Genomic DNA, 22,793 nt, shown 5'->3' with positions numbered 1-22,793 from the left:
GGATTCGACTAGCTCTCGATGACTTGGCTCCTCGCAGACTTCGGCTTTGTAGGCTGTGTGGGTTGTGTTGGCTCTGAGATTCGATGATCTATGCCCTCCCCGGGGGGGTCCCTTTTATATCACAGATCTGGAGGTCTCCAAGTAGGACTCGGAGATATCAGACCCAATACGATACGTCGACGACCCAGTTCTGTCCGAGAAGGACTCTTCCCATCTGTAGATTTCGTGAAAGGTTTCCTTAGGATATGTAGAAAACATCCGCGTGCGCGTGGGTATGCCATGTCGATATGTAACGTATATCGAAGGGTAGAGGGTATGCCTGACTCGTAACCCTAACAACATGTCCTTTGTTTTAGACTAGGGCAGTGTTTTGCCACTTAGGACAAGTGACTTTGAGTACTAAAGTTAATTAGTGTCTACTAGGTGTCATTGTCAATCTGTCTTTGCACAACTTCTGCTAAATATGTTGGTTTTTATAATGTGTAGAACTTGAGATATCTTATATCTTGTTGTATGCATTGCATGTCACTAGTTAAACTCAGTTTTTGCCAAGAAGAAGCTTCATTCTCTAGTGCATATTGCTGGCTTGATTTAGTTGTGTCGACGTTGTTCAGGTGGTCTCAACTCTCAACCTTTTTCTTGGTTTATGCTTTCCATGCCCTGAACAGTAAGTAGCAACATAAATCATCAGCCACCAATTAACTGAAAAAAGCTTTGTTGTTCACTCGAAAAAAATATGGCAAAAAGGGATCAGCCACGTGCCCAGGAAGTGAGTGTTGCCCCGTCATTGTCGCCAGAAAGCGAAGAAAAGCAAAGCAAATCTAGTCGTTTCTCTTCACTCCAAAAATAGCAAAGCAAACACATCCGTCTCTCTCTCTCTCTCTCTCTCTCTCTCTCTCTCCCCCCTACTACTATCTCCTCCTGCCCTTCCAATTTATGTTACGAACAAATCGTTGGTTCCTCTTTTTTCTTCAGTTTGTTTCAGTGCAACTCAGTTCTTGGAAAGAAAGGTTGGATTTTTACTCTGAACAAAGCGAAAGGTAAAACCATCTCTTTTGTAATGCAGCAATTTATGTATATTTTGGCGTCCTTTCAGTTATTTTGTTTGATCAGGTGTGGCAATGGGCGGCAGCGGAACGCTGATCTCCATTTACCCTGAGGATCTCACTTTCCTATGTAAGTTCAGAGGACTTCTTGAGATTATCTAATGTTGTTAACATTTACGGATGGTTAGCCTTAACCCACTTGTGTGGGTTCTTCACTCCATTAAATTCTCGTGTGTAGTTGAGCTGGATAAGCGGTGCTATTGCAATCTCAAGGTGGTGAACAACAGCGAGCATCATGCTGCATTCAAGGTCCATGGCCTTCCATTTCATGACCAATATTTTCTGAAACTTGGCGAGAAGGTTTGATGAAAGTTTGTTTCAGGTCAAGACGACATCACCGAGGAAGTATTTTGTCCGGCCGAACGCGAGCATTATCCAGCCATGGGATTCTTGCACAATAACAAGTAAATAGTACCTTCGCCGCATAATTAGTTAATCTAATACGAGATGTGACATATCCCAGTACTTGTCTAAATTCATAGTACTAGTATATATCACATCTTGTATTAGATTAATTTATTCTGGGACGGAGGAAATACATGTTCCTAATTTGGCCATTTTATGGTATGCCAAGCCATGGCTCTCTTCAGGCTCCTTGTTTGGTCTTGATATTTGGATATCTGCATTGTTCTTGGGTGATGTAGTTACGCTCCAGGCACAGAAAGAGTGCCCACCAAATATGCAATGCAAGGATAAATTCTTGATCCAGAGCACCAAGCTAGTAGCTACCAGTACTGACATGGATGAGATTCCCCCTAATACTGTGAGCATAAAATGCAAATAGATGATTTGCAAGCTTTATTAGTGATGCATTATTGTTACAATGACATGACTACTGACCCACCAACTATATGCCATTTTTGTATCGGTCCAGTTCAACAAGGAAGTCGATAAGGTGATTGAGGAAATGAAGCTTAAGGTTGTTTATACAGTTCCCAGTGGAAGTTTTGATGATTCTAGTATTACATCTTTAGGAAGCATGAGCTTCAAATTGGGGTCTGACGATCTCACGGTGAGAATACTATGCTGGAATCTTGTGTAATGTTGAGCAAACTTCTGTGCAAGGGGACTCACATTTTGCACTACAACTATATGCAGATGTTGAGGAATGCAAGCATTGAAGAGGTAATGCGATTGATCCTAAAGGCATTTATCATTTTATTGGGAAACTACACCTAGATAATAGTATGACAATAAATATCTCTCATGAATTCTGACAAGAAATTATCATGCCATTTCGGGCATTACCATGATAATGCTTTTCTAGTGAGAGAAGTAATGATTCATCTAAAATTACTCCATAAGAGTTCTTTTATTTTATTCACACCGTTTTCTGGCAGGTGGGGCCCCCGCACCTTCGCACTCTCTGTTGTTCGTGGTTGCCGCCGTGCCGCTGGTATCGAAAGGGGAAAAAAGAAGTGGTGGCTTGAAGAATAGGCTAACTTAGCTTTGGCTTTGGCTAGCTCGCTTTCGCCACGTCGGATGGCAATTCTTTTTTGTTTTTTTCTTGGATATGATTTATTTCTCTCTCTGTTTTTTTTTGTTTTAGGATTTCTAAGTACTGCTTCCTCTATTCCAAAATGTAGCTATTTATAGCACAGTAGCTTGTCCTAAAATGAAACTATTTTTTTTCATCTACCTCCTTCAACCAATCACAACCATTTTTCATTTATTTATTTCATCAACTTTCTATTCTTAACCAATCACAACCTTCCTTTAATCATTTCTATCAACTTTCTTGATACACATGCCCATCTTAAAAATGCCTACAATTTAGGATAGAGATGTGCTAGTGGTTCTTTTGTTATTGACACGTCACCTCACTCTTGGCGTTGTCATATGGTCAATTTCAGCGACATATCTGTTGAAGTCACAAAAATATATACTCCCTCTATTCCAAAATATAAAGGATTTTGGATAGATGTGATGCATTTTAGTACTATGAATCTGGTCAAGAAGCTTGTCCAGATTTTTAGTACTAGGATGTGTCACATCCACCTAAAATCTCTTACTCCCCCCATCCCAGAATATAAGAAGTTTTAGTGTTAGACACGATTATTAAAAAAGTAAGTAGAAGTGAGTGATAGAGGATTGTGATTGGATGAGTAATGGAGGTAGGTGTGAAAAGTGAATGGTTAAGGGTTGTGATTAGTTAGGAAGAGAATGTTGGTGGAGAAGTTGTTATATTTTGGGACAAATCCCGGAGGCTAAAAGTTGTTATATTTTGGGACGAAGGGATTATATTTTAGGACGGTGAGGTATATAAGAAGATGATGTGATACATAGGACAATCAAACAAATATTATAAATTGATATTAAAACATAATGCATTGGGGGTGTTCAGTCTTTCCTGCAAGCTGCAATTGCCACCGTGAACTACTAGCGAATACCCCCATTGACTAACGTTGTGGCTGATTGTCTGTCCTCATTTGTCTAACGTGTGATATCAGTCTATGTGTAATGCTCTTGACACAAACATCACAACGTTTGCAATGCTCTATCAGTAGACACAAATAGTCAAATAGGTATAAGAGAAGTGTATGCTAATTACGGGAAGAATGCTTGATGTGTCTGTAGACATAAGTTGAAGTATCCTGGAGCACGATTGCTTGATTTCTAAAACAATATTTTCAACAACCACAGGTGCTAGCTTGCAACATATGGATTTTCCCACAACGGCGTTTGGATTGAATTGTTTTTAGCTATAGGATTGAATTGTTTTCAGCTAGGGTGCCCATTATGTTTTCAGCTATTTGATGATCTCCTTTTCATGAACGCGCAAAAGGATTACACGTCAATACATTAGAAGAAGCATATTTTTTTAAAAAAAAAAGAAAATACACGTCACAATGGCTGAAGGCCATTGTCAAGGAACAAAAGGAAAAAAAAAGGCTTTTCTTGGCTCTTCTTGCATTATGCTCTATCAATATACTTGCAACATATGTTCTTTTCCACGACAACGTTTGGATTGAATGCTTTTAGGTATTGGTTTGAATTGTTTTCAGCTATTTGATGCTCTTCTTTTCACGAACGTACAAAAGTATCGTACGTCAATATATTAGAAGCAGAGTTTTTCAAAAATATGCATGACGCAACAACTGGATGCCATTGTCAAGAGGAACGGGAGAAAAAAAAAGGCTTTTCTCCAGGACATTGCGCAAAAGAATAAATTTGATGCTCTCATGTTCTATCAATATATAAGACAATCTTCTTTTTTTCTTTTCAAATTTTTTTCCAAACTCAAACTCGTGTCTCCACTGCTATCCAATAGAGGTCTTTCTCTAGTGCTAGCCAAGTGTTGTCCATTAAAATTTCAACTACTTAATCAGCACGCACAGACCTATATCAGTCCCTAGTATTGGTTCCAACCGATCGAGTGATGTGCTCTCATCCATTCATTGCCAGATTGTCCGTGCAATTGTTTATTTTCATTGTCAAATATATGAAACTTAAGTGATAAAAATGTTTTTTTGTTTGTGTCAATCGCATTGTTTCTTGGTTAATTCTCTAAAAGTGATAAAAGTTTTTTTTTTGAAAGTGCAACCTAATGAAATACTAGATTTTGACATGCATCTTGTGTTTCTCGTGACTGCAAGAATATCAACCTGTCACTAGAGAAGGAGAATAGAGAAGATTAAAAAGATATGCAAAATGAGGTGTACCATTAGCGTAAGATAAATTGAGTATTAATCATTTTAAACCTGAAAAATGGATTAATATGATTTTTAAAACAACTTTCTTATAGATTTTTTCTTAAAAAACACACCGTTTAGCAGTTTGAAAAGCGTACGCATGATAAACGAGGATATTTTCTTTTCAATGTGCTTGAAACGACCAAGGATTGTTGACATGTCCTTTGTTTTAGACTGGGCAGTGTTTTGCCACTAAGGACAAGTGGCTTTGAGTACTAAAGTTAACTAGATGATGTTAGATATTGTGAAATGGTTAAATGATTTGGGTTGAAATATTATGAAAATGATTTGAGAATGATGATTTAGTATGTGTATGTTTAGTTTTAGAATGAAATAAATTGTAGATATAATTAGTATATGCTTACATGTTGAGCCTTGTGTGTTTAGTGTGTTGATGTGATATGCTTGCATGTTAGATTTTAGGAGTGCTAATAAATACTATGCTTGCATGTTGAGCTTTAGGTATTTAATGGGTATTAGCTTTATAGAAAGAATAAGGGATTAGTGTCTACTAGGTGTCATTGTCAATCTGTCATTGCACAACTTCTGCTAAATATGCTAGTTTTTATAATGTGTAGAACTTGAGATATCTTGTTCTATGCATTGCATATCACTAGTTAAACTCAGTTTTACCAAGAAGAAGCATCGTTCTCTAGTGCATATTGCTGGCTTGATTTAGTTGTCTCGACGTTGTTCAGGTGGTCTCAACCTTTTTCTTGGTTTATTAGTCATGCCCTAAACAATAAACAATAACATAGATCATCAGCCACCAATTAACTAAAAACAGCTTTGTTGTTCACTCGAAAAAATATGGGGGAAAGGAAACTGCCACGTGCCCAAGAAGTGAGTGTTGCCCCGTCATTGTCGCCAGAAAGCCAAGAAAAGAAAAGCAAACACATTTGTTTCTCTCTCTTTCTCTTCACTCCAAAAATAGCAAAGCAAACACATTCGTTTCTCTCTTTCTCTTCCCTGCTACTCGCTCCTCCTGTCCTACCAATTTATCCTCGAAAGAAATCGTTGATTCCTCTTTTTTCTTCAATTTGTTTCAGTGCAATTCAGTTCTTGGAAATAAAAGGTTGGATTTTTACTCTGAACAAAGCGAAAGGTAAAACCATCTCTTTTGTAATGCAGCAATTTATGTATATTTTGGCATCCTTTCAGTTAATTTGTTTGATTAGGTGTGGCAATGGGTGCCAGCGGAACGCTGATCTCCATTTACCCAGAGGATCTCACTTTCCTATGTAAGTTCATAGGACTTTTTGAAAATATTTAAAGTTATTAACATTTACAAATGGTTAGCCTTAACTTCGTTAAATTCTCCTGTGTAGTTGAGCTAGATAAGCCATGCTATTGCAATCTCAAGGTGGTGAACAACAGCGAGCATCATGTTGCATTTAAGGTCCATGGCCTTCCATTTCATGACCAATATTTTCTGAAACTTGGCAAGAAGGTTTGATGAATTTTTTTTTTTCAGGTCAAGACGACATCACCGAGGAAGTATTTCGTCCGGCCGAACGCGAGCATCGTCCAGCCATGGGATTCTTGCACAATAACAAGTAAATACATGTTTCCAGTTTGGCTATTTTATGGCGTGCCAAGCCATGGCTCTCTTTAGGCTCATTGTTTGGTCTTGATGTTTGGATATATATCTGCATTGTTGTTCGGTGATGTAGTTACGCTCCAGGCGCAGAAAGAGTACCCACCAGATATGCAATGCAAGGATAAATTCTTGATCCAGAGCACCAAGGTAGCTGCCAGTACTGACATGGACGAGATCCCCCCTAACACGGTGAGCATACAATGCAAATATAGATGATTTGCAAGCTTTATTAGTAATGTATTATTGTTACAATGACATTGACTACTGATGCACCAACTATATTCCATGCATTTTTGTGGTTCAGTTCAACAAGGAAGTCGATAAGGTGATTGAGGAAATGAAGCTTAAGGTTGTTTATACAGTTCCCAGTGGAAGTTCTGACGACTCTGGTATTACATCTTTAGGCAGCAGGAGCTTCAAATTGGGGTCTGACGATCTCACGGTGAGAATACTATGCTGAAAACTTGTGTCACGCTGATCAAACTTCTGTGCAAGGGGACTCATGTTTTGCACTGCAACTATATGCAGATGCTGAAGAATGCAAGCATTGAAGAGGTAATGCAATTGATCCTAAAGGCAGTACCAATTTATTGGGAAACTACACCAAAATAATATGACAGTAAATATCTCTCTAATGAATTCTGACAAGAAATTATCATGCCATTTTGGGCATTACCATGCATGATTCATGGCTTCCTAATATCATCTTATGCATGGATACTCTGCTGCCTCTACATGTGTATAATGCTTTTCTAGTGAGAAAAGTAATGATCATCTGAAATTTCTCCATAAGAGTTCAAATGCAAGACACGCTTGTGAAGTGATATTGAGATGCTGGCATTGATTAGTAAGTTCATGTCTGAGAATTAGGAAGATAATGAAGCAACGATATAGATGGTTGAAATGATCATAAAGTAATAGTTTCCTTTATCTTGATTGACATATTCCAAATAAGCAATTTGGATAAATTTTTTGTTTCCTAAATCTGGATAAAGAGTTTGCCTTATTAAATGTGCCTTGTCTTATGGCAATTCTCTACAATTTTAACCAAGCTTGTCTGAGCAAAGAAACATCTTTTGTGATATGTTCTGTTATCCTTTTTGTTTCTTACTTAGTTCCTTGTTTTCTTCTATCCAGATACAGACAATACAACGCCTAAAAGACGAACGAGACACCACCCTGCAGCAAAATCAGCAAATGCAACGTGAATTGGTCAGCCTTTTTTTTTCTTTTTTGCACTTCATTTTGTTTTGTGATCATCACTTTATTTCATTGTAGCTTTTATGTTTCTCAATATTGACACCTGAACTGTGAACCTTATACTGCTCTTGCTCATTTGTTATCATTTGAACTCGCGATGAAAAATGTTTAGCATGGAGAAAAAACAATTGGTTTTGATTAAATATATATGTCTGACTTTGAGAAAAATGCAAAAGAAATTATTGGTCCTTGGTGGATAACAATTTTTATATTTCTACAATTGTGATCGATCAACTTTTCATTCATAATGCAACTTTAGTTTGCTCAACATTTATTTCTTTAATGGGTCGCTGAAACAAATGTGTCAAGGGAAACAAAAGCAAATCAATAAACGTTTCCTACTATTTTACAGTTGAAACTGAATAATTGTAGGAATGCAGATGTGAAAAAAATCCCATTGCTCCAAGCATTTCATGGATGTAAAATATCCTTGTTAGCAGTAAAGAATTCAAGATGAATCGTTTGTGTACCCCCTTTCTCCCTTATATTGTATTTTCTATTTTTTTTCAGGATGTGATCAGGAGGCGTAGAAGCCGCAAAAGCGATGCGGGTTTCTCCTTAACGTTTGCTGCTTTTGCTGGGCTCATAGGTGTCCTGATTGGGCTCTTGATGAGCCTCATCTTCCCTCCCCCACAGGCTGCTGCTTAATAAAATGCCAATTTCACAACCAAGTGATACATGTTCAGCTTAATGCCCAACAATGTGGCCATTATCGATCAAACAATCATAGCTAGGTTAATAATCGAGTCAGCTGCTCTGGGGAGGAAAAATATATGGAAAATTCTACTTTAGTCTCAATTATTCTTTTGTTCTTTGCATTGTAGTTAATATGCGTCACATCAGAAAAGGGTCACGATGTTTCATCAACCCAACTCCCCCTTCCTTTTTTTATTAAAAAAATTGTATTTTCCCTTCTTATGTAATCTTTTTGTACAATTTAGTTTGACATAAATATATATCAGGGAGAAGCTGTATGCATTCACAGATTGGATATAAGGTCATGCTCAGTGAAGGACAACTTCATGAGCTCTCCTCATGTCCCTATATGTTCGATTCGATAAACTAGGATAGGTTTGTACGTGTTTGATATGATAAACTGGTCCTCTCATGAAAAAATATTCTCTAGAAGAGTGGTAAGAGGGCTGCCTGGGCCACCACCGTTAGCACGGACCGGCGATCATTTGCCACGTCAAAAAAAAGATCTCTTGGAACCCGAGGATGAGGGTTATAAATCTGTAATGCTCCTATAGTTTCTTCTGTACATAATCAGCCGTTGCCAAGATTTGAATTTGAAAACTTATTTAAAGTTGATTTGAAAGTTTTTATCCGAAGTTTATTTTTCAGCAATGGCACTTAAATAGTTAAGAATAAATATATAAAAATTTTATTGACAAATTATTAATTTAGCCAAATATTAACAATGCGCCAAATGACATGTTAGCAACAATAATAATAATAAAATACTTTTGTAAATATGAAAAAAATAAATGTAAAATTTAAAAAAAGTTCCCCTCATCCCCTCCCCCCCCCCCCCCCCCCCCCCCTCTCTCTCTTCCCCAATCCAAAACCTCCCACCGAACAGCGGCAGCGACACCCCCCCTCCTCCCGCCTCCCATGGCGACGGCCCCGCTCGCCTTCCACCTCCCATTCCCCTTCCCCTCCGCCTCCCGCCCGCCGCCTAGACTTCTACCCCCCTCACGCCGCCCTCCCGCCGCCCGCCTCGCCGCCACGCGCCGCTTCCGCCCGCCCACCGCCGACGACGAGCCCCCCGAGGCGGCGGAGGACTCCTCCCATGGCCTCAACCGCTACGACCAGCTCACCCGCCACGTCGAGCGCGCCCGCCGGCGCCAGCAGGCCGAGCAGCCGGAGATCACCCCCGACCACCCGCTCTTCTCGTCCCCCCCTTCCTCCCGGGAGGCCGGCAGCTACGACCCCGACGACGAGTTCTTCGATGAGATCGACCGCGCGATTGCCGAGAAGCGGGAGGAGTTCACGCGGCGTGGGCTGATCAAGCCGTCCGCCCCGGCGCCCTCGCCCTCGCAGCCCGAGGAGGAGGACGGCCTCGCCGACGAGCTCTCCCCCGAAGAGGTCATCGACCTCGACGAGATTCGGAGGCTGCAGGGACTCAGTGTCGTGTCCCTGGCCGACGAGGAGGACGAGGAGGCGAACGGCGGCGGTGGCGGGGTGGATTACGGCGACGACGGGGTGCCCCTCGACGACGACGGCGAGGTGTTCGATGTGGCCGATGAGGTCGGCATCGAGGGAGCGAGGGTGCGGTACCCGGCCTTCCGCATGACGCTGGCGGAGCTCCTGGACGAGAGCAAGCTCGTGCCCGTGGCGGTGACCGGCGACCAGGATGTCGCGCTCGCCGGGGTGCAGCGTGACGCCAGCCTCGTCGCGGCGGGGGACCTCTACGTGTGCGTTGGGGAGGAAGGGCTTGCTGGGCTCACCGAAGCTGACAAGCGCGGGGCGGTTGCCGTCGTCGCCGACCAGACCGTCGACATTGAGGGCACCCTTGCTTGCCGCGCGCTGGTCATCGTCGATGACATCACGGCAGCTCTCCGTGTGCTCCCTGCCTGCCTCTACAGGCGGCCCTCGAAAGACATGGCGGTGATCGGTGTCGCTGGCACGGATGGGGTCACCACCATGGCGCACCTCGTCAGGGCAATGTATGAAGCCATGGGTGTGAGGACTGGCATGGTGGGCGTTCTCGGGGCCTATGCGTTTGGCAACAACAAGCTGGACGCACAACCTGATGCCTCTGGTGACCCCATTGCCGTGCAGAGGCTGATGGCGACGATGTTGTACAATGGCGCTGAGGCGGCTGTGTTGGAGGCAGCCACCGATGGTATGCCGTCATCTGGTGTGGACAGCGAGATAGATTATGACATTGCTGTGCTGACTAATGTTAGGCATGCCGGCGATGAGGCTGGCATGACCTACGAGGAGTACATGAACAGCATGGCCTCTCTGTTTTCTAGAATGGTTGACCCTGAGCGCCATCGTAAGGTGGTGAACATTGATGATCCAAGTGCTCCATTCTTTGCTGCACAGGGAGGGCAAGATGTTCCTGTGGTGACATATTCATTTGAGAACAAGAAGGCTGATGTGCACACTCTGAAGTATCAGCTTTCCCTGTTTGAAACGGAGGTCCTGGTACAGACACCACATGGGATCCTCGAGATTTCGTCAGGCCTTCTTGGGAGGGACAACATCTATAACATCCTTGCATCTGTGGCAGTTGGTGTTGCTGTCGGTGCACCACTGGAAGACATAGTGAAGGGCATCGAAGAGGTGGATGCAATTCCAGGCCGGTGTGAGCTAATTGATGAGGAGCAAGCATTTGGGGTGATCGTTGATCATGCAAGGACTCCAGAGTCTCTTTCGAGGCTTTTGGATGGTGTGAAGGAACTAGGCCCACGTCGAATCGTCACAGGTATTGTACTTTCGTCCATAGCTTCATTAAGATTGTGAATATGTTGGACATCTTCTCTATTTTGGTTGTAGTATTACGCATTGAAGTTCCTGCTATGATGTTTGATGTAGTTATTGGATGTTGTGGTGAGCGAGAAAGAGGGAAGAGGCCAGTGATGACAAAAGTTGCAGCTGAGAAAAGTGATGTTGTTATGTTGACATCCGACAACCCAGCAAATGAAGATCCATGTACGGTTCTTTCTATTTGATTATGATATCATATTGTGATGTAAATGCATTGGGGGAGCTGAAGTTTTACACAAATTCTGTGTCCTATTTCTTAGCAGTGGATATCCTGGATGATATGCTGGCGGGAGTAGGGTGGACCATGGAAGAATACTTGAAGCATGGCACAAATGATTATTACCCACCACTGCCGAATGGACATAGGATATTCCTACATGATATTAGAAGAGTTGCTGTACGAGCTGCTGTCGCGATGGGTGAACAAGGAGATGTAGTTGTAAGTTTTCTATGAAGTTCTTATTGTCAAGTAACATTTCCTGTGGTTCTTACAACCTTACTATATATAACCCTGTAGATTGATGAATCATGCTACACTTGAGTCGCCATGCATATACTCCTGTATAGAAATGCTTAATAGAGGCCGGACTTAAAATTTCAAGAATGAAGTAGTTCAAGTACCTAATCCCATTAGATGAGGAATAAAAACTTGCAAAATAGGCTACTGTGTTGCGATCTATCTGTTTTTGGGCAATTCTATCTAGTAATAAGCTGCTCTAGTTTTTGTATATTTGCACTCTCTTTCCATTGGAATTGCTAGTTAAGAGTGAGTTGGTAGAATTGATCTTCTGAGATAACAGGCTTGGTTGTTGAAGTCATAAATTATATGGTTTTAGCATTCACCATCTGCCCCGCTCTCCAGTTGGGAAGTAAGAGTTGGAGAAGGGCAAATGCTCATTCTTCAAACCAACATTTAAGATCAAAGAGACAGGTGGAGCACTTCTTGTTCATCTTGCTGACAGTTCTGCTTCTCCTTCAGGTTATCACTGGGAAAGGGAATGATACTTATCAGATTGAAGGCGATAAAAAGGAGTTCTTTGATGATAGGGAAGAATGCCGAGAAGCCTTACAATACGTTGATCAATTGCATCGAGCTGGAATAGACACCTCAGAATTTCCATGGAGGTGTGTTTCCTTTTAAACCGCTAATTGTTAGGGCTTGTTCACTTTCTGATACTTTAGGCTTTGCCTTTGTTTTACCAAAAGAAATCCAGAAAATTTTCCAGGCAATCACCACCTTTTCATCTAATGCACACTTTGTGTTTTAGTTTAGCATAATTTCTTGTTTTTAAGAAAAAGTTTGGTATAACTTGCTCAGAGTTATTTTATGAAAAAGTTTACTTCAAACCAGACCCTCTGTTATACTGATTCTGTCACTCGATTTCTTTTGTTTCATGTGAAAACCACCAAATTACTTATTTTGCTTCGTTGTGATTTCCGCAGGTTACCCGAAAGCCACTGATTCTGATGTATTCAATATAGCCGGGCTTCTTTGCTTGCTCAAGGAGCAGCATTTTAGACTCTCCCTTTTTGCTACGGTAGGATGTACTTCAGGCCAGCGGGTGCTCAAGGTTGACTACTTGACCCCCAGTACTAACTGCTAACTTCTCAGTGATACTCAGTAGTAGGTACAAAATATATGCAATGCAGCTTCCCCTTAATTTCTGCTGCCATTTTCTATATGCTTTAGTCTAAGTTATACATGTCCCATAGTCACAATTCAGTAACTCAACACACAAATACGTACAATGAAATCCTGATTGTGGTATATGTGCCAAACATCATTCAACTAATTCTGATTCATCAGAATGGAAGATTGGCAGGACATACCGAGGAAAGCGAATACTTGTATGGATAAACTAAAGGTGCAAAACGTCATGATCGGAACCAGAGGCCCCTTTGGCATTTATCAATCACCATATTATAGTCCAGCACCAAAAGGTCACCTGGGGGATCAGGCATTTGGATATGCAAGATGCCAAATCCCTTATCTTATTCTTCTCTTACAACAGCCAAATTCAGAGATCACATAAATTTTAATATCCACTTGAGCGGTCAGCACACAAAGACATTGAACTTGGCTGTAACTGGATCCTCTACATGATTTTTAATATAAACAGGGGCATCTTTTTAATCCAAAGAAAAAGGCAGAGAGACATGGTATGAATGATTATGAAATTGCCCACGTTTTGGTCTGATTCTGAATTTCCTGATAGGATTGCGACAAGTTCAGAATTCCGGAGGAAAGTCGCCTCCTTCGTGTCCCACTTTGTCCATGTATATCACTGTTCCCCGTGTTGCTGCTGCTGCCTGGGGCTTCAATTCCTCTCTCTCTCTCTCCCCTCCCATGGCGTCACTGTCGCCTTCTCCTACGCGAATCGAGAGGACAGCTTAGCTCGATGGATCCGGCGACGCGCACGGCGGCGGCGGCGGCGGTGGAGAAGGTGTTCGTGGCGCTGCCGGCTGAGAAGGGGAAGACGACGCTGTCGTGGGCGCTCGGACATTTCCGCGGCAACGGAGCCAAGCTCGTCGTCACGCATGTGCATGTGCCGCCGCAGACGATCCCCGTCAGTACGTGCCCTGCCCCCCCCCCCCCCCCCCCCTCTTGATCATCATTAGATGTTTAACTGTTCGGTTTAAGAATGTGTCGTCTAATGATCCTCCATGGCTGCCTGTCCTATCAAGGAAGCTCGTGTGCATCGTGAAAGATTCGTGGACTGTGACTCTTTTGTTCCTTGGGGAAAGACAGCAGTAGGATGTTCATGTTGTCCTCTTTTGCAAAATACATTCTCTAAATATTAACTAAGATTATCTTCTTCTTTTAATCTCAGTGGGAGTTCAGTTTCATGTTAGTAACGTGAGTCCGGAGCAAGTAAGCTTGTTCAGAAGAACTGAGCGTGAAAGGGTGAATAAGCTTTTAGACGAATACGTCCATCAATGCTGGAAAATGAAGGTGCTATCCATTTTCCCCGTCTTCCTCCATTTCTCCTGCAGTTTCATGCACCTGGCATCAGATTTTTGTGCAGTAGTTATCATTAAGATGACCTTTTGGCTGGTTGCTGCCACATTAGTAGTGGTACTTTTTTTTTCGCGAACACGCAAAGGATTGCACGTCAATATATTAGAAGAATAGAGTTTTTGTTACACGACGCACTCAGCCAGACCAGCCTATGCCAAGGAAGGAAGAAAACAAAGATAAAAAACAAGGAGGAAAAGGAAAAAAACTCGATACGACGGTAACTCTACTCCAAACAGCGGGAGGGGGCAGAAGTAGTAGTACTAATTACATTAACCGTTGAAACTTTGCACAGAATCAAAATGTTTTCGAAGGTGAAGATTCATGCTTAACCTTGATTTACAATGGTTCGTATATTTCAGGTCAAATGTGAGAAACTAGTCATTGAGAAAGAAGATGTTGTAGCTGGTCTTCTTGAACTTATTGCCTCTCATGGCATCACCAAGTTAGTAATTGCAGCTGCTGCAGACAAGCACTACTCAAGGTACATCTAGCATTACAAAATTGTTTCGGTGTAAAGATTCAATTGTGCTATGTATTTGGTAGAATTAGGAAGTTCAGATTATATTTATCCTTCTCGGTTTCAGAAAGATGGACAAACCAAAGTCCAAGATAGCAACAGAAATCATGCAGAGAGCTGACGCATCATGCCAGATTTGGTTTGTGTGTAAGGAACAGCTAATCTGTACCAGGTATAATCTGATGTGTTGCACACTTTTCGATTTCTGATGACTATTGAACATCGAACCCTCAGAATCTCTGATTCAGTTCTCCATGACAGGGACAAGAAAGTAGAAACCACACAATCAGTTACACCTCTCAGCCAACTTTTCAAGATTGATACTCCTCCCAGCCCTGATATTGGTCAGACCATTCTGCAACCGTCAGCTGAACAGGAACAGGTTTCATCAGATTATGCAGTAGATATTCTGATTTTTAAAATTGTATATTCAAAGCATGAGTATAACATGATAGCGGTGCTTTTGTTTTCAGAATGACAATGAGATGGAATTGGGGTTTTCTGATGAGCTCAATGATGCACGCGTAGCAGCTGAGAACTTGATGGAGAAAGCTTTAAGCGAATCTTTGAGGCGCCAGAGAGCAGATGAACAAGTGGTTTCATCTCTTCAGAAAGTAATTATGCTACCCATTTGACTGATTTCTTCATAAATGCTAAACTAAAAGTTGGCAATTCTATTTATTTTAAAAGATTTTGATAATAACTCTGAACCTCCCAGGTCAAACAATTCGAGGAGTTGTACTTGGAGGAGGTGAAAAGGAGGAAAGAATTGGAAGGAGCTCTTGTCAAAGCAAACTTAGAACTTACACGGTTAAAACAAGAAATGGACATACCTAGGAATCACCAGAGCACAATCTTGGGGGATCGACAAGAAGTGATTACCGATAAATTTATCTTGAGACAACAAACTGTCGACATGAAGAGTGATTTCGGAGCCACAGGACAACTAATCAAGCCACAGCAGGAGTATCTTCAGTTACATCCTGACCATGACAATGGTGTCAGACAACCGGAAACGTTGCTACACCGAAGGAGCCTGACTGCATTTTCTCCAGCATCAACTATACCATCACAGTTTGATAAAGACTCCATTCCTTCCCACTTCATCTGCCCGATTTCTCAGGTTTCCATATCCTCAGACAAACAAAATCTCAAAATTCTGTACTTTTCTTTACAGTAATATAAATACTGTTGACAAATTATGTTGCTTCAGAAGAGACGTTTGAGTTGACCATGTTTTGATTTGCATGTAATTGCAGGAGATCATGAGGGAACCCTGCATTGCAGCAGACGGGTTCACCTATGAAGCTGAAGCGATCATCAATTGGTTTGATGAAGGGCACGAAGTGTCTCCCATGACCAAGCAGCCTCTTGTGCATCGCGACCTGATCCCAAACTTTGCTCTTCGTTCTGTAATCCAAGATTATACAAGGAGAAAACAGTATTCATTTTCCTGATGCTATTTGCTCCTCTTCCCCTTCTCTGACTCACTCAATTTTTTTTGTGAATATTGTCGTGGGTGACATCTCACTGACAAATGGATTCAGCTGAAAGCAACAGCATTTTTAAACAGTTGTCATGTGTTGTTTGTTTTGAGCTGTCAGCTAGTGCAGCAACAGAGATGCTTGTGTTGATGACCTTTTTTTGCCTCTTTGATTTATAACCAATCAGGTCAGACAAGATTATGTGCTGGCATAAATCATAATATCCCTTAATGTCACATTTTGCACGATGAAGCCTAAACAATCACATGAAAACATGATGGAAATGCAGCCCATCGTTGATGGCAAATATAGTAGCAAGCTGATACTTTCTCTCCATCGTTGCCAGAGCACAGGAAGATATTTGAAATAATAATAATAATAATTAAAAATCAGATTGAGAATTGTAGAATCAGTTGATGGTTCAGAAAGGAACAAAACAATTTCAAGGCAGCGAAACAACTATGTTAGCATACGTGGCACCTCATTAGCCAAGAAATACAGCTCTTAATGCTTAACCTAGAAGGTCAATTCCCATGTTTGTTGACAAACTTAATACCCAAATTGTTGTATCTGAGACGCTAATTTATATCAAAATTATTCAACCAAATCAGAGTACTCTCACAAGCATTTCAGCGCACTAAATTAAAGGCATGTTTGATTCAGCTTAGGATTATTATAATCTAGATTATTATGAGCAAGCTAAAACAAACAGATAGCTTATTATGATAAATTATTATAATCTATAAGCCAGATTACTATAATATGGTAATCCACTCTAAAAATATTTTTTTTAATTATTGGGTGGCTAACAACTAATAATCCAGAAAATCAAACAGGTAACAGCTTATTTTATATTGGCTTATTATAATTCAGTTTATACAGTTTATAGTAATCTGATTTAATAATTTATATTATATAATTATCTTAAGCTGAAACAAATAGAGCGTAAGCTCTCTACGGGAAGAAATGGAGGAAACGAATTTTTGGGAAGAACCAAACATGTGTTCCTCCCTGCATGGCCATGATCATGAGACTCCAATACAAGTTCTCTTCCTCTTCGTTGCTCCATCTTTTCTGCTTACACGTAGGCCGTGTCATTGAGTTATGTGCTTGCGATCACCTCGATTGAAGGAGAGGAATGGATGGGTGCTTTGTTCTGTACTCCATGCCTCAGCCTCTTCTTTTCCTCCTTCTTGTTTTCTCCTTTTGCTTTGGTTCTTCTTTTGTTCCTTTCTCTTTTTCTCTCATGTAAATCTTGATGACAGGTATCAGAGGATGCCTTTGTGTCGTTTTTTATTTCGTGTAAACCTTCTGCTGGTTTACCTTCTGATTTTCTGAATGAGAAAATACACCCACTGAAATAGTGAGTGATTTCATGCACTGAATAAGCTTATCACTTAAAAGAAAACTTTAATTTTGGAACCTAACTGTGGAGTTTCTTTTTGTCATACTCTGTTTTTCAGCTTTAGCTTTTAAACCGTAAATAATATAGATATAAAAGATTTACTTATAAGCTATTTTTATTATTTCATTTATGTTTTCATGACTTATCAACTAAAGCTCAAACGATCAAAGCCCAAAGGCACAACAAATCACTTCAGCTTGGCCGCGTTCTTTCCAGTGGTTGGGTTTGGACGATTAGCCAAATGTAAAACGAGAAACACGAATAACATAAGTATTAATTATTAAAAAAAATTAAAAAATAAGTTTATTTTTTCTTTAAAACATCTTTTATAAAAAAATTTCATACAAAATACACCGTTTAGTAATTTGAAAAGCGTGCTAACGAAAAACGAGGAATGTCTAAACGGAACTAGCTGTCTAGAATGTGGACCCTGTTTATATCACGTGTCGTTTGTCAATGGCACGTATTTCTCATGTGATTACACAGCTCCAACCTTTCACAGCGATGATATAAAACTTTCACTCACTGACAGCATATATATTTGTAGTCATTGTTTTTCTGAGCGGTATATTTTTAGTCATTAGCCAATAAGAAAAACAACTTTTATCCTGGAGTAAATAGTAATTAGCTGGTAATCACATGGGCAAAGTTGTAAAATTACCTAACAGCGGGCCCCACAGGTCAGGCCCCATCCCGTCAGGGGTTTAATCCAGCCGAAACGGCGAGTCGTTCTCGTTCCCCTGAGGCCTGATCACCACCCTCTCTCCTCCCCTTTCCCTGACCCCGTGACCGCGCCGCGCGAGGCGAACTCGCCGCTCCGATCTCTCTCTCCGGTGACGCCGCCGCCGCCGCACAGGTAGTCACCGGAGCCCTCCCTTCCGATCAACCCTTGCGCGCAATCTACCCATGCATGTTCATGGACATGACCTGCTGCGTTTGTTTTTCACTGTTCATTCTGATGTCTCTCTCTCTCTCTTTTTAATTTAATTTTATTTATGTTGTTTGATCCGTTTTTGTTTGTGATGGTTGGGGAGTTAGGGTTTTGCTCTCTCTCGCGCGGAATGGAGAGCGGCGGGGTCGACGGCGAGAGGCCCCTGCTGCGCGAGGCGGGGGATTTGGGTGGCGAGGACGGCGGCGCAGGCGGAGTCCCCGAGGAGGGGGATGCGAAGGGCGATGTGATGGCGGCGGCGGCGGCGCAGGGGGGCGATGGCGGTGAGGGTGTGGAGGCGGTAGATGGGGACGGGAGTAACGAGGAGGAGGAGGTTGTGCAGACGCCCGATGTGAAGCAGACGCCCGGCGCCGCGGCCGCGGCGGCCTGGCGGGAGGCGGCGTGGGAGGAGGCTGACGGCGAGGAGTTCGTGGATGTCTTGGAAGGGGACGTGGATGAGAAGCGTGAGGATGGATCGGCCTTGGAGAATGGGGAGGATTTGGTGGCCTCCCGTTCTCTCGCTGTCGAGGGTGACGAAGAAGGGTATGGTTCTTGTGCTGATATTGGTATAGAAGAAGACGCTGAGGGTGATGCGAGTCGGGAGCGCTTGGAGGAGGAAGCCATGGCGGAATCAATCAGGGAGTATGTGACAGAAGCTGTTTTGGCTGACCATATCCAGGAGCAACCGGACGAATCGAAGAGTGAATCTGAACATGTGAAGGTTGCTCAGCACAAGTCGCAGATTGCGAAGGGCAGGGAAGAGGGACCCAAACAATCTGGAGGCGAACCGTCCGTTGTTGTCGAGGAATTGAATGGATCAAGCTCGTCTGATGATGAGAGTAAAGCTACCTCCGCTCCTCCTGCACGATCCATTAGTGGTGCTGCAGGTCGTTCTAATGGCCCCTCTTTGCCATCTCGTCCTGCTGGGCTTGGAGCATCGACTTCCTTGTCGCAGCCCTCTGCTCGACCTGTTCAGCAGACCCGCGCTAATGGTCCAGTTGCTGTGGACAGAGAAACTCGGCAGGATGTTGAATCTCCTGAGGATGGAGACGAAAATGATGAAATCCGTGAGAAACTCCAGATGATCCGGGTTAAGTTTCTGCGTCTTGCTAACAGGTTTGGGCAAACACCTAATAATATGGTGGTTTCTCAGGTTCTTTACCGACTTGGGCTGGCAGAACAGCTTAGAAGAAATACAGGCCAGGGTGTTTTTAGTTTTGACCGGGCACAAGATATGGCAGAACGTCTTGAAGCTGCTGGAAACGAGCCCCTTGATTTTTCTTGCACCATCTTGGTTCTTGGTAAAACTGGGGTTGGCAAGAGTGCTACCATCAATTCTATTTTTGATGATGCCCGGTTGGAAACAAATGCTTTTGATACCAGCACTAGAAAGGTTCAAGAAGTAGTTGGTGCAGTTGAGGGAATCAAAGTAAAAGTTATCGATACTCCTGGCCTGTCATGCTCATCTTCAGACCAGCACCACAACCAGAAGATTCTCAATTCTGTCAAGCGACTTATCAGCAGAAACCCTCCTGATATTGTTCTTTATTTTGATAGACTGGATATGCAGACCAGGGACTATGGTGATGTGCCTCTTCTGCAAACCATTACAAGAGTCTTTGGAGCATCAATCTGGTTCAATGCCATAGTTGTGCTAACTCATGCTGCATCTGCACCACCTGATGGTCTGAATGGAATTCCCCTGAGCTATGAGATGTTTGTAACCCAAAGGTCTCATGTAGTCCAGCAAGCTATAAGGCAAGCCGCTGGTGATGTCCGTCTTATGAATCCAGTGTCCCTGGTTGAAAACCACTCAGCGTGCAGGACCAATAGGGCAGGCCAGAGGGTGTTGCCAAATGGGCATGTCTGGAAACCACAGTTGCTATTGCTTTGTTTTGCCTCAAAGGTTTTAGCAGAGGCCAATGCGCTTCTCAAGCTGCAGGACAATCCTGCTGGTAAACCTCGTATGAGGATTCCTCCACTTCCTTTCCTATTGTCTTCGCTTCTTCAGTCTCGAGCCCCACTGAAGTTACCAGAGGAGCAGTTTGGTGATGATGATGATATTGAAGACGATTTGGCTGATGATTCGGATTCAGATGATGGTTCAGACTATGATGACTTGCCTCCTTTTAAACGCCTCACAAAAGCTCAGCTTGCAAAGCTAAACCATGCTCAGAGGAAGGCATATCTTGAGGAGCTGGATTACAGAGAGAAGTTATTCTACAAAAAACAGCTAAAGGAGGAAAGGATGCGCCGTAAAATAATGAAGAAAATGGCAGCAGAGGCCAGTGCAAGAACAGATGACTTCAGTAACAGCAATCTTGAAGATGATGGCAGTGCTCCAACAAATGTTGCAGTGCCTATGCCCGACATGGTATTGCCCTCATCGTTTGATTCTGACCATCCTAGCCATCGCTACCGTTTCCTGGACACACCAAGTGAATGGCTTGTCAGGCCAGTGCTGGAGACCCAGGGATGGGATCATGATGTTGGTTATGAAGGTCTAAATGTTGAAAGGTTGTTTGCTGTGAAAGGTAAAGTTCCTTTATCAGTGTCTGGTCAACTTTCAAAAGACAAGAAGGATTGCTCCCTCCAAATGGAGGTCGCAAGTTCACTTAAGCACGGTGAGGGGAAAACCACTTCACTGGGGCTTGATTTGCAGTCTGTTGGCAAGGACATGGCATACACTCTTCGTGGCGAGTCGAGGTTTAAGAACTTCAGGCGCAATAACACGGCTGCTGGGATATCCGCCACACTCCTTGGAGATTCTGTATCCGCTGGTGTGAAGGTTGAAGACAAGCTTGTTGTGAACAAGCAGCTCAGGGTTCTGGTTAGTGGAGGCGCTATGAGCGGGAGGGGAGATGTGGCTTACGGAGGGCGGCTTGAAGCAACATTGAAAGACAAAGATTACCCAATTGGCCGCATGCTTTCTACCATAGCGCTCTCTGTTGTTGATTGGCATGGGGATCTTGCTGTTGGCTGCAACATCCAGTCTCAGATTCCTGCTGGAAGAGCTAGCAATTTGATTGGTCATGCGAATCTAAGCAACAAGGGAACTGGTCAAGTTGGCATTCGCCTCAACAGCTCGGAGCATCTTGAGATCGCCCTTATTGCCCTCGTGCCTATATACCAAAACATCAAGAAGTTATTGCAGAGTTAATCCGTATCAACCAGTATTTATGTAAGCGAGAAAAGGCAGCAAGATAAATCCATTAGAGTTAATGCAAGCATAAATTAGAACTAGAGTTAATGCAAGCATAAATTAAATTAGAACTATCTATTTATTTTCTTCTTCCCTTACCTACACGTAATAGTGTTTTCTTCCAAGTTTTTTTTTTTTTGATGAAGTTGGATTTGCAGAACACATCCTTTTCAGGATTTTTGTTGTTATCCTTGTACTCTCAATAGCTGATAAGAAAAAAAAAATGCACTACTGTTTTGAAGGCTGCAACCGCCGAGTATCAGATCGTTTTGCTATATTTGTTAATATCGTTTTGCTATATTTGTTACTCATATTAAATTGTATAACCATATATTCTTGTCCCAATCGACTTGGAAAATACTAATACTCCACATTCTATTGTGTATAGATATTGTTTGGTCTTATGATTCTTGTGTTGTCATTATTGCCTCTAGTGGAGTGGTTTTCAAGAGTGATGTGATAAGTTACAAGAATAATTTGTCTTTCAGTCAGCTTGACTGCTTCAAGTGGGAAAGCAATGAATTAGCCCCATCATTTAGCAGTTTGGTTGTTTGAAGGCAAAGGCAAAACAACATATTTACAAATGAAAAATAATTTATAAATAAAATTTTTATATACGTGTTCTTAACAATATAGAAATAAAGATTAAAAAACAAACAAACGATGAAAAAAAACTCTAAAATCAACTCTAAATTAATATTGAAAATTTAAATTTTGGCTGATAAATATAAACGAAAAGAGATGGTACCAAATATGTATATTTTCACCAGTCTTCCCATACAAAACCAATTAACGTCTCAATTGGGTCCCACTGCCTTAGGCAGTTGACTACTTGACTTTGATTCCCGCCAAGTCTTCGGGGGCCCCACCTGTCAGCCGTGGACCCGCGCTTCTCCCGAACAAAATGAAAACGACTAGTCTTTATAACGAACAGAGTAGCATCATATCTCCAGTTTGTTAGACAAGTTAGGATCCTTAAATAACGTCCTAAACTAACCCAATCTGCGACATAATCTCGTTTAGTTCGTGGACTTAATCCGCGTCTCCGTTGGTTAATATAGTTACAGCTCTAGCTCTGGATC

The 22,793-nt window shown here is 42.1% G+C and overlaps 4 protein-coding genes across 10 annotated transcripts; all 4 read left to right on the top strand.

The window, feature by feature from the left end:
• Positions 1–918: 918 nt before the first annotated feature.
• Positions 919–8,668, top strand: LOC127753091 (vesicle-associated protein 2-1-like). Of its 5 annotated transcripts, none has more exons than XM_052278557.1 (9): positions 919–1,040; positions 1,114–1,176; positions 1,285–1,355; positions 6,273–6,354; positions 6,472–6,587; positions 6,703–6,840; positions 6,927–6,953; positions 7,536–7,610; positions 8,169–8,668. In XM_052278557.1, the coding sequence occupies exons 2-9, from the start codon at positions 1,122–1,124 to the stop codon at positions 8,304–8,306; spliced, it is 702 nt and encodes a 233-aa protein (XP_052134517.1). In that variant the 5' UTR covers positions 919–1,040; positions 1,114–1,121; the 3' UTR covers positions 8,307–8,668. The 5 variants fall into 5 exon arrangements, with proteins under 5 accessions (XP_052134517.1, XP_052134514.1, XP_052134515.1 ...); XM_052278554.1 differs by lacking the exons at positions 1,114–1,176; positions 1,285–1,355 and adding exons at positions 5,977–6,039; positions 6,127–6,197 and having other exon boundaries at positions 920–1,040; positions 8,169–8,667; XM_052278555.1 differs by lacking the exon at positions 6,273–6,354 and adding an exon at positions 1,429–1,510 and having other exon boundaries at positions 920–1,040; positions 8,169–8,667.
• Positions 8,669–9,221: 553 nt separating this feature from the next.
• On the top strand, positions 9,222–12,873 carry LOC127753082 (UDP-N-acetylmuramoyl-L-alanyl-D-glutamate--2,6-diaminopimelate ligase MurE homolog, chloroplastic). Of its 2 annotated transcripts, none has more exons than XM_052278541.1 (5): positions 9,222–11,094; positions 11,205–11,321; positions 11,417–11,595; positions 12,136–12,281; positions 12,600–12,873. In XM_052278541.1, exons 1-5 carry the CDS (start codon positions 9,273–9,275, stop codon positions 12,616–12,618), a joined length of 2,283 nt encoding a protein of 760 aa, XP_052134501.1. In that variant the 5' UTR covers positions 9,222–9,272; the 3' UTR covers positions 12,619–12,873. The 2 variants fall into 2 exon arrangements, with proteins under 2 accessions (XP_052134501.1, XP_052134502.1); XM_052278542.1 differs by having other exon boundaries at positions 11,420–11,595; positions 12,600–12,865.
• A 565-nt stretch (positions 12,874–13,438) lies between these two features.
• Positions 13,439–16,345, top strand: LOC127753084 (U-box domain-containing protein 33-like). 2 transcript variants are annotated; one of them, XM_052278548.1, is made up of 9 exons: positions 13,699–13,727; positions 13,842–13,907; positions 13,988–14,109; positions 14,535–14,656; positions 14,760–14,864; positions 14,954–15,074; positions 15,166–15,306; positions 15,411–15,815; positions 15,952–16,344. In XM_052278548.1, coding segments are annotated over exons 2-9 (1,215 nt in total). In that variant the 5' UTR covers positions 13,699–13,727; positions 13,842–13,906; the 3' UTR covers positions 16,150–16,344. The 2 variants fall into 2 exon arrangements, with proteins under 2 accessions (XP_052134507.1, XP_052134508.1); XM_052278547.1 differs by lacking the exon at positions 13,842–13,907 and having other exon boundaries at positions 13,439–13,727; positions 15,952–16,345.
• A 1,987-nt stretch (positions 16,346–18,332) lies between these two features.
• On the top strand, positions 18,333–21,960 carry LOC127753081 (translocase of chloroplast 132, chloroplastic-like). The gene is made up of 2 exons (XM_052278540.1): positions 18,333–18,437; positions 18,620–21,960. Exon 2 carries the CDS (start codon positions 18,643–18,645, stop codon positions 21,667–21,669), a length of 3,027 nt encoding a protein of 1,008 aa, XP_052134500.1. The 5' UTR covers positions 18,333–18,437; positions 18,620–18,642; the 3' UTR covers positions 21,670–21,960.
• The last annotated feature ends 833 nt before the right edge of the window (positions 21,961–22,793 follow it).

Source organism: Oryza glaberrima, chromosome 10 (assembly GCF_000147395.1).
Source record: "Oryza glaberrima chromosome 10, OglaRS2, whole genome shotgun sequence".
Classification (NCBI taxonomy): domain Eukaryota; kingdom Viridiplantae; phylum Streptophyta; class Magnoliopsida; order Poales; family Poaceae; genus Oryza; species Oryza glaberrima.
This window is presented reverse-complemented; position numbering and strand designations above follow the sequence as displayed.

Bases quoted from the DNA above. Each gene is read 5' to 3' on its own strand.
- LOC127753091 (XM_052278557.1), top strand. From the start codon at position 1,122: ATGGGCGGCAGCGGAACGCTGATCTCCATTTACCCTGAGGATCTCACT. The intron at 6,954-7,535 runs GTAATGCAATTG...TCTTCTATCCAG, and splicing joins AGAATGCAAGCATTGAAGAG to ATACAGACAATACAACGCCT. The intron at 7,611-8,168 runs GTCAGCCTTTTT...ATTTTTTTTCAG, and splicing joins AGCAAATGCAACGTGAATTG to GATGTGATCAGGAGGCGTAG.
- LOC127753082 (XM_052278541.1), top strand. From the start codon at position 9,273: ATGGCGACGGCCCCGCTCGCCTTCCACCTCCCATTCCCCTTCCCCTCC. The intron at 11,095-11,204 runs GTATTGTACTTT...TGTTTGATGTAG, and splicing joins CCCACGTCGAATCGTCACAG to TTATTGGATGTTGTGGTGAG. The intron at 11,322-11,416 runs GTACGGTTCTTT...CCTATTTCTTAG, and splicing joins CCCAGCAAATGAAGATCCAT to CAGTGGATATCCTGGATGAT.
- LOC127753084 (XM_052278547.1), top strand. From the start codon at position 13,556: ATGGATCCGGCGACGCGCACGGCGGCGGCGGCGGCGGTGGAGAAGGTG. The intron at 14,657-14,759 runs GTACATCTAGCA...TCTCGGTTTCAG, and splicing joins GCAGACAAGCACTACTCAAG to AAAGATGGACAAACCAAAGT. The intron at 14,865-14,953 runs GTATAATCTGAT...TCTCCATGACAG, and splicing joins GAACAGCTAATCTGTACCAG to GGACAAGAAAGTAGAAACCA.
- LOC127753081 (XM_052278540.1), top strand. From the start codon at position 18,643: ATGGAGAGCGGCGGGGTCGACGGCGAGAGGCCCCTGCTGCGCGAGGCG.